The sequence below is a fragment of the Vespula vulgaris genome, chromosome 25 (genome assembly GCF_905475345.1).
Source record: "Vespula vulgaris chromosome 25, iyVesVulg1.1, whole genome shotgun sequence".
Lineage (NCBI taxonomy): Eukaryota > Metazoa > Arthropoda > Insecta > Hymenoptera > Vespidae > Vespula > Vespula vulgaris.
In genome coordinates, this window is record NC_066610.1 from 1210268 (window position 1) to 1221385 (window position 11118).

At 24.9% G+C, this 11118-nt stretch overlaps 1 protein-coding gene across 3 annotated transcripts in view; it reads left to right on the top strand.

The window, feature by feature from the left end:
* The window catches only part of LOC127072428 (A disintegrin and metalloproteinase with thrombospondin motifs 18-like), a 68299-nt gene that overhangs the window by 47605 nt on the left and 9576 nt on the right, over positions 1–11118 (top strand). For 2 of the 3 annotated variants that reach the window (XM_051012852.1, XM_051012850.1), the window contains exons 7-10: positions 5671–5875; positions 6583–6712; positions 6949–7078; positions 7934–8076. In XM_051012852.1, coding sequence (XP_050868809.1) covers positions 5671–5875; positions 6583–6712; positions 6949–7078; positions 7934–8076 — 608 coding nt within the window. Of the gene's footprint in view, positions 1–5670; positions 5876–6582; positions 6713–6948; positions 7079–7933; positions 8077–9526; positions 9580–11118 lie in introns of all 3 variants that reach the window. The other variant, XM_051012851.1, reaches the window with a different exon arrangement.

An 11118-nucleotide genomic window follows, 5' to 3' on the forward strand; every position in this document is an offset into this window, starting at 1 on the left:
GGAGATAATGGCGATGAGGGTTAAGGTTAGGTACGAAGGGACTGGAGTGGGGGAATAAGATGCTGTTAAACGATTGGTGGGTACAAATTAAGAAGAAAATTGCTATTGTCGTTGTTCTCTTCGTATACTTGGATTTAAATTTAAGTAAGTAAATTAGTCGAAAGGGAAATATGCGTGTGGGTGTGTATGTGTGTGTAATTTTATAGTAGGCTTAAAAAAGAAAAAGAAACAAAATTATTGCGAATATGTAATTTTACGGTGGGTTTAAAAAAAAGAAGGAGACGAGAAAAAAATATATTGCGAATGTATATTGTGAATATAATAGGTTTAAAAGTAAAAAAAAGTTTTATAATAGGTTTAAAAGTAAAAAAAAAAAAAAAAAAGAAAAGAAAAGAAGACGATGACAAGAAAGAAAATATTTTTTATCATTCTTTTTCCTTTTTTTATTTTTATTTATTTATTTATTTATTTATTGCTTTTAAACGGTCGGATTGAAATTAAAAATTGCATCCAATGGTGGAAATTTATCGGGATTATTTTCTATGGCCCATTCTGGTATAACAAAGATCGAATATCAAATATTTTTTACACGTTCTTTTCGAAAAAACATGTCTCCCTTTCTCTCTATCTCCCTCGTTCTTAAAAAGACATAAAAAAAATTATTTACGTATAAAAAAAAAAGAAAAATGAAGAAATAACCGAGATATAAAAGAAAGAAATCATTCTTTCGATTTCTAACTAAATCGTTATCATTTGTTCACTTAAAAAAAAAAACAAGAAAAAAGAAAGAAAAAATAAAGAACCAACAATAAAAAGAAAATGAAAGAAAGAAAGAAAGAAAAAAGAGAGAAACAAAATTCCGATCGAAAGAAAAATATCGAATCGTGCTCTCTTTCAAAGAAAAAAAAAAAAAAAGAGAGAGAGAAAAAAGAAAGAGAAGAAATTCAAAACAAAAAAGAAAACAAAACAAAACAAAAAGAACGATTCGTCCCATTTCCAACTGGAACAAAATTATCGTACTCGTGTGTTAAAAAAGAAAAAAATGGTAGAAAAGAAAATATGGCGAATATAGCCATATCTACGTACACGTAAATGTGTCACGTAATACGTTTGTTGACTCGTATTAAAGATAACTCGATTATGAGAAAAACGATCGCACTCGCTATATTTTCTAATACATTTAATGTGTCTAATACGTTCGACTAATATTTTTAGAGATTATTTTTTTCTAACGTTACCTCATTACGTAATTCACGAACATACTTTTCACTACTTTACGAAACCACAAACAGTACTAACATCACCACCATTCATCATCATCATCATCATCATCATCATCAACACCATTACAACCACCATCATCGTCACTGATAAAACGTCATAGTAAAAAACGTTTTGAGTACACTTTGAGATATATTTTTTAACCTCCCATTAAAGAAAATTATTATTAAAATGCGGGTACCACGTGCTTGGGTGCCTCGCGACATTTAATCTTTTTAAAACGCGATGACAAAAAAAAAGAGAAAAAAAGAAATAAAAAACAGAGAGAAAAAATCAACGAAAAAGAGGGACAGACGTTTCGTAAGGATTTTTTTTTCTTTCTTTTTTTTTTCTTTTTTCTTTTCGTTAACTTTTTTTCTTTTTTTTTTTTCTTACTAACAATAATTTCTCTTTTTTTTTATTTTTTTTTTTATTTTTTTTTTTACTAACGATTAATAAACGACACGTTCTTTTTCATTTTTAGAATGTAATCGGTAATTGTAATAATTTTTTATTTTTCTTTTTTGTTTCTTCTCTCTTTTCTTTCTTTCTTTTTTTTCTTTTATTTTTTTCAGATCAATCAATTCTTAATGAGCGAAGCGGAGTAAGGTTTTATCGGGCGATTTTTAAAACGAAAAAGAAACATATTGATCAATGATTCATCAGAAAATTGATCACTTTCTGTCAAATATTCTTTCAGTTTTCATTTTTCTTTTCTTTCCTTTTCTTTTCTTTTTTTTGTTTCTTCGAAACGATTTATTCGAAAAAAAAAGGGAGAAAGAGAAAGGAAGAAAGTAAAATGAAAAAGAGAGGAAATATTTCCCGGCAATTTTTCTCGAAATATATTTACATATATACATATATATATTTTTTTTATGTAAACATATGTTTCTATATATAAAAAAAAAATAATATATACATATTTTTTATTTTACTTCTTATCGCTTAGAAAATTACGGACGATTAAAAGACGTGACAAAAAGTGTATCTAAATAAAACGATCATCGAACGATATAAAACCATTTGATTATGACTCTCAGAATAATTCTGAGTCAACGGATACGCTAAAAAAAAAAAAGATTAAAAAAATAAAAAAATGAAAATATATGTATATATAAAAAAAAAAAAAACAATTCGTTTTGCCTAGATACTTTCACACGGTTTTAACGGTGTTCTCGCAACCTTATTTACACGGCTTCCACTAACCATTGCGAAGTCAATTTATACTGCTATCACTATCCCCCTCTCCGTACCACCCCCCACTACCCCTCACCGCTCCCAATCACGCACTTCACGACCACGCCACATTAGTTACCTTAACGTCTTTCGTAACGGTAGCGAGAGCAATCCAATGAAAAAAAAAAAAAGAAAGAAAGAAAAAAGAGAAAAAAAAATAATCAAAAATTTACATGAAAATGATCATCGTCACGAATGGATCATTATGGAATTCATCCTCGAAACATTTTCGTGCACGAACATAAAAATCGTTGGTATTTAATTTATGAATATGGACTCTCTCGTTTGAATACATACATACATATATGTAAATATACACACACATTCAGAGAGATCGTTTACACATACAATGAGTTTATTAATAGGAAAGAAATATCGTAATAAATGAAGTGAGAGTTACAATAATCGACATTTTTCATCGTGAAGACTACGTTGAAAATCATTGACGAATTAATACGTAGATAAACGTTTAATCTTTGATATAATTTCTTTGTAGATAATTGTAAAATCGTTGAGGATCTACAGATAATGGAATTTGTAAACATCGTTCATAAATTTTTTCGTAAATAATTATAAATCATTGACGAATTTTTTCGAAGATATCTCACGAATCATTGACGAATTTATTCGTAGATAATTATACGATCATTGATGAATTTTTTCATAGACACCTATCTGGTCATTGATGAAATTTTTTTTGTGACGAATTTTTTTGTACAAGACATGAATCATTTATGAATTTTCTCGTAAACATGCTAGATCGATCATTGATTAATTTATTCGTAGATATTTGTGAATCATTGACGATTTTCATTTCAAAATCATTGATAAATTTCTTCGTAGATGATTTATTAATCATTGATGAATTTCTCGATAGATAATTATAAATCATTGACGAATTTTTTCGTAGATACTAATGAATAATTGTCATATTTATTCTTAAACATTTTCAACCTATCATTGACGAACTATTTCGTAGATATCATTAAATCATTGACGAACTTTTTCGTAGATGCTTTAATACATATGAATTTAATCATAGATAAATTTAAGCATATATATTATCGACTAATCATTGATCAATTTATTCGTAGATACACGTTAAACCATTGATGACATTTTTCATAGATAAATTTTTTCATATATGTGCGTGTGTGTGTTCGTATATATAAATCATCGATTTGTTTTATTCAATATATACACATTGTAAATCATTTTAACGAATTTAACTTACTTAATAGTTAATAAAAATAACATTTCCATCTTATTAATCACTTAAATGAATTTTTGATTAATCCTGATTCATTCGTAAAATCCAATTAACATTAGTTAGCTAACTATAAAATATAAAAAATGGGAATACCTAATCGAATCAAATATTACTCAATACTACTCATAAGATCTTACGAAGTTATGTTTTTAAATCTGATGATCAAAGTTACGACCATTTTGACATTTCCCCTATTGGTTATTCATTAATATCGTCATTTTATTTGCGGTTTCTTATATACAAATTCATTACAATAACTCGATATAACAAAAAGGGGAAATGAAAATTTACGATGATTATACGCATACACACACGTACACACATACACGCGTTGACATAAACGCATACACGTGCGAAAACTAATCTACAAGGATGTATTACATATTACGTAATTAAAGAAAAAATTAAAAAAAAAAAAAACAGATAAAAAAAGAAAAGAAATGTCGAACTATTGTAAGAGAAGAAAAAAAGATTGAAAAAAGTTACAAGGAACGTGTCGATCATTTTATTTTTTACATTAAAATATTAAGAAAGAAAAAAAAAGAAGTTCGGAAAAAATGAAACAAGAAACACGGTGCATTTTTTTTTCTTTTTTAAAGAATTAAGAAAGAAAAAAGAAAAATAAGTTCGTAAAAAAGAAACAAGAAACACGGCAGCCATTTCTTTTTCTTTTTTTACATTAAAGCTTTAAGAAAGAAAAAAGAAAAATAAGTTCGTAAAAAGGAAACAAGAAACACGGCAGCCATTTCTTTTTCTTTTTTTACATTAAAGCTTTAAGAAAGAAAAAAGAAAAATAAGTTCGTAAAAAAGAAACAAGAAACACGGCAGCCATCTTTGTTTTTTGGCGTTAAAACACTGAAATCAAAATTAAATCGACAGATATTTTGACTCGATCGGTAACTAACAGAAAGAAAAATAAACGAAAAGAGAAAAACAAAAAAAGATAAAAGAAAAAAAATTAGAAAATTTATCTTAATATTTTTCAATCGATTAAACAGCAATATTTTCCTCCCTCTCTTATAGTTCACAGTATAATCATCGTTGATACTAACCACTCTGTCAAAGATATATACATATACATATATATATATATATATATATATATATATATATATATATATATAAAAGTATATATGTATATAGCTATAACCATGAGAACACACCATTACATAATGGAACGTTAAAGCGTTGTTCTAAGTGACCCCATGTCTTCTGACCTTTCGCTTTCACTCCCCCACCTTACACCCCCTCCCATCCCCTATCCCTCTTTCTCTTCCTTCTGACCAATCTACGTAAGTACATACATATACTTACCTCTCCAACTGTAGATCGAACTATCATGTCTGCTCGTATTCCTTGTAACTACGACGTTGAGTAACCTGATAAGGTCACTGTACTGTTAATGTCTTTTTTTCCTATATACCCATATACCATAGAAAAAAATATCCCAATAAAAAAAAAATATACATATATAGAATATATACATATAGAATATAAAAAAGAAATTGAAAAACATATATATATTTTTGTTATTATATAGATTTTATATATATATATATATATATATATATATATATATATATATTGTGTCGAGTGTGACTCGACATCAGTTTTATTATCATATATTAAGTTAGATTTGACATCAATTTTTATCACATTACTTTATATACGTGTACGTACGTTCTGTGTGTGTATGTGTGTGTCGAGTGACACTCGACATTCGATAAAAATTCTTATGTCGAGTCGTACTCGACATACGAAAACATTAATATCGAGTCAGATTCGGCTTAATAAAAAAATCTCTATATAATATATAATATGTTATAATATGTGTAGAATATATAGTATATAATATATAATATATAATATTAAATTTAAATAATATATTATACTTTATCGTTTAGGATGGCAATATCGGTTCAGAACTAGTGATACGACCGCTCCCAGAACGTGTTATTCAGGAAATCGTCAATAAAAATATCAGTTTAATGAATCCAACATTATTACCAAATGTAACGAATGCTATGATGAACGATTTGAATTATACGAGTCATCATGTTGTTTATAAAAAATATCATAAACCAATCGACGACGAGTACAGCGATTATGGTGAGTCATTTTCGTCTAAAGAAAAATTAATTGATCTTAATTTTCTTTTTTATTTATTTATTTATTTTTTTATTTTCTATTCGTTGGTTATCTAATATTTTTTTTTATTATTATTATTCATCAATGAATCATCTGACGTTTCTTTTTCTTCTCTCTTCTTTTTTTTTGAACCGTCCAATTTCTTTCTCCGTTTTCTTTTTTTTTTTTTGTAAAACTTATTACATTATCTCGTCATCCGTGAAGATGAATTATCTAATATCTTTTTATTCAACGGTGTAAATTATACAACGTATTTTTTTATCTCAGAATAAATTATCAAATTTCTCTTTTTTCCTTTTCGCAGAACGAAAATTATTATCTTATTTTGTTATCCGTAGAGATGTATTATCTAACATTTTATTAATTTAAGAATTGAATTACTCGGCCTTTTTTTCCTCAAAAATAAATCTACATTTTTTTGCATTTATATATTTTTTTATTTGTGATCTCGTTATATCGCGTAAATTAATCATCTAATATCTTCTTTTATTTTTTAAATCTGAGGACGAATCATCTTACCTTATTAATCTGAAATATCGTTTGTAAATTTATCTCGAAAATAACAACTAATTAAAAAATTTTCTTTTATCTTGATCGACTTTGTTTTGTTTCCTTTTCTTCTTTTCTTTTTAATTTAATCTCATAACATTTATCTTTTCTTTCCTCAGCGTTAATGGAGCCCGATCATCTTGCCAAAAAATATAGAAAGAAACGTTCCTTGATCAATAGATCGAAACGAGAAGCTCCGTATGTTATTTATCCAGAAATTCTTTGTATCGTGGATTACGATGGATATAGGTAAACATTTTTTATATAATAATAATAATAATGATAATAATAATAATGATAAATAGAAACAAGAATAATAATTAAAAAAAGAAAAAGAAAATTTCGATTCTTTCGAATATTGTATTTTAAATCGTTCAAAAATTTACGTCGAGTCTGACTCGACATTTTTGTTTTCGAATTCGTCGTAAGATCGAAAATTGAGATTTAAAATAAAGAACAAAAAATATATATATATTATTTCACAGACTTCACGGAGGTGATAACGTGCAGATAAAAAGGTACTTCGTATCATTTTGGAACGGGGTCGATTTGAGGTATAAATTATTGAAAGGACCAAAAATACGTATCAGCATTGCCGGAATAATAATATCGAGGGTAAGTAAAAATTTTTTTATTATATCGAATTGTGAACATTGTTTCTTTTTCACTTCCTTTTTTTCAACATGACGAAAATAGAAAAAGAACACAGAAAAAGGACAATATTCGACTTCATGAGAGAAAGTTCGACGATTTTAAATCGTTTTTAATAATTATACAATTTTTATTTTTTACTTATATTTTATTTTATTATTATTATTTTTTTATATTTTTCTCACAATTTATCGACAATTAAAATGGGGATGAAAGGTTTCAGTAACCATCTCTTATTCCACCCTTGACTACAATCGTTCTGAAATTTCGATTGGTTTTATCTTATTCTTGTTTCTTTTCAAAACTCTATCAACAATGTCGAGAAAGAAAATGGGTAATTCGAAAAAAATTGTTAAATAATAGCTTCACTGAAGTAGAAAAGAAAGAGAAGAAAAGAAAAAGCAAAATCTTTTGTAATAAACAAAATTGCTGTAAAAGTGATGAACGAAGGGAATTATTAAAAAAAAATATATTCGTAGTGAAAACGAAACAACCGAATCTTTTTTTATATTCAATAGCATGATAATTTGTGAGAAATACGATAATTAATTAATCAATTAATTAATTAAATTAAACAATTAATAAATTTATATAATTAATCACAATTATAATAATAAATAATAAAAAATAATTAATAATTATATTAATATTTAATTAATTTAAGTCTAACAATAATAGTAGTTAATAATTAATTAATTAATGAAAAATTAATTATATAATTATTTTTTTAATAGTAATGATAACAATAATAGTAATTATAATAACAATAACAACAGAAACAACAATAAAAATATGTATAATATTCGCAAATCTTTTTAGGGTAGAGACGCGACGCCATATTTGGAAAGAAATCGTGTTGGAAGAGACGCCATTGATTCGGCAGCTGCTCTTACCGACATGGGAAAATATCTTTTTCGAGAGAGAAGACTTCCTGTATATGATATCGCCGTTGCAGTGACGAAGTAAGCGTGACCGTTTTATATATATATATATATATATATATATATATATATATATATATATATATATATATATATACACATATATATATACACATATATATATATATGATGCATATGTATATTTATATTTATATGTATATGTATATGTATGTATGGTATAAAAAAATATATATACATATAGATAATAGTGTAATTATAATGTTTATGTGAATCGTCGACTTGGACCAAAGAAAGGCATTCTCGATCAATAACAACGATTAGAAATACGATTAAATCTTGAAACAAGGATTAAATTTGAAACAAAAATAATAATTTTAAAAAACTTCAATATATGTATATGTGTGTGTGTGTGTGTTACTACACATATATATTATGTAATTGAATAATATAATTTAAAAATAAAATATATTTCAATTGTATAATATTAATATTAAATTGAATAATAATCCTACAAAGTTTTCTAATTTGTAATAATTCAATTGACTAATGAAATTTTCAATTTATAATAATATGAATTTGCAATATGTATAGTAATTGAATTCAATTTAATTCAATATGTTCTAATCGTTCATAAGTACGATATATATTATATAATAATCAAATCTAATAAAATTCAATCAAATTTAATAGAATTGAAAAAGATATGAATATTTTTAAATAGTTTAATAATTAATTATAACAATTAAATTGAAAATAAAATTGAATAATTTATAATCGTATATGGTTTAAATATACTAATTAAAAAGAAAATTAATATTTTCTAACAATAAGCATATAATAATTGAATATAATAATAATAATAAATTGAATAATCTTAAATCATATAATAATTTAAAAAAAGAAAACATTGCTAAATTGAATGGAAAAAAATAAAAATTATTTAATCGTGTTTATTTAATAATTTATATTTTTTAATCGTACATTTATTTGATAAATAAATGGAATTATTAAATTAAATACTTTCTAGTCATAAACTAATATAAAACTAAATTTATCCTAATCATATAATAATAACTCCAAAAAAAAGTAAATAAAAATTGAATTAAATTATTAAATCGAATTTTACAATATTTTCTAATCCAACAATAATATATAAAATAAATACGCTTATAACATCAAATGAAATTATATATTTAATATTTCACATGAATAAATTAATTAGATATAATAATTAAAAACAAAATATTTTCTAATCCTCACATAATATAACATATATATTTTTTTTTAAATAATATTTAATATCATACAATAATGAAATCGTATGATTGTATGATAATATTGAGGAAACAACTAAATTTTGAAAAAAGAAAATTTTCTTCCTTGTTTCATGATTAAATTCGTTAAAAATATAATTATAATAATAAAAATATATAGATATATCGAGATACTTAATAAATTCTTCACAGCATATTGATGATTTCATACTGCCGATTTTTATTCCGAAAAACAGGTATGATATGTGCCGTCGTAGGAAAGGCGGCCGCTGCACTAAGGGAACTGCCGGTATGGTTTATTACATAGCGAACACGCTTCATTTATTTTATTTTTATTTACCTTATAACGTAATTATTATATACATATATATATATATACATATATATTATTGTTTGTCACCTTAACTTTTGTATATAGTGCCACCGATTAGTTATAATTTTTAACAAAAGTAATCATTACTACTGGGAGACATTTTGTTTTTCTAAATATCTTTCAAAGAAAAAAAAAATTTTTTTTTGTATTAGAAATTGATTAGAAAATGATTAGAAATTTAATGGTGGAAATTTAGAATTCGCTCGGAATTTTGTTTAGAATTTTGTTTAGGGATTGTCTTGATACTTTTCATTAGAACATTTTTTAGAAATTATTTAGGAAAAAATGATTACAAAACTCAGTTTAGAAAACTCTGATTGAAATTGCTTTTGAAATTTTTTATTAGAAACTTCAGTTGCAGTATTTAATTTAAGTTCAGAAAATTTGATTATAATTGTTTAGAAAACTTCAATTAGGAATGATCCGAACAAAATTTTATTATGAATGATTTAATTAAAATTTCTTTTTATCAGAAATTGCGATTAGAAATTGATGTAGAAAACTTTTTACGAATTTCGATTAAAAATTTTCCTAGAAATTTCGAGTAGAAAATTTTATTCAACAAATTATTCCAATCTCTCATAAATCTCGCTGATAATTTTTCTAAACATTTTTTTTTTTAAACTTTAATTTGAAACTTATTTAAGAATATTTTTCTAATATTTTTTTTATAAAAATTTTTTCTAATAATTTCTCTAAGAAAAAGAATTTTTTTTTGTCTTCCAATGAAAAATAAAGATGTCTCTCTTATTAATTAGCCTAATCGTTGAGTAGACTTATTATAGTTTAAACAAAAATTTGATGCGCTTTTTTATAGATTTGTTAAAGCTTTGCAATATCTATTATCATAAGTAGTTAATAAAATAGTAGACAAGTAGTCGTTAAATATAATACTATATACATACATGCATACATACAACATACATAGATACATACATACATATATACAGGGTGTATCATTTAATATTTTCATTGCTTTTATTAAATGACTAAATATCAAAAAATTAATATCATTAAATCCGACTTTTTGTAAGTAATTTGTAATACAACAGTAACAAACATATATACATATATTATAAAAAATCATCGATGACCTTGAAGTCTCGAGAAAGATAATTTTGACAAAAAAATGATCTTTCAGTGAGATAATCAATCCAATGTGATCAAATAATCTTTTTTTCGCTCTTTTTTTTTTTGTATTTTCAATAACAATCCATATATCTCAAATATTTGTGTAAAATGAATCACCCTGTATAAGCTACGCTAATAGTTTAATTTTGTAATGACTATTAGAACGTGCGCGACCATTAGATTTCATTATTAGCTTATAACAATCATGCTATCGTAGTACTAGTGTTAGCTCGTAAACGTGTCGACAAGCATTTCAATTTTTAATCGTCTCTTCCACGTCGTTCAAATTTATTACACAAATGATTTAATTCAATGATCGATGAT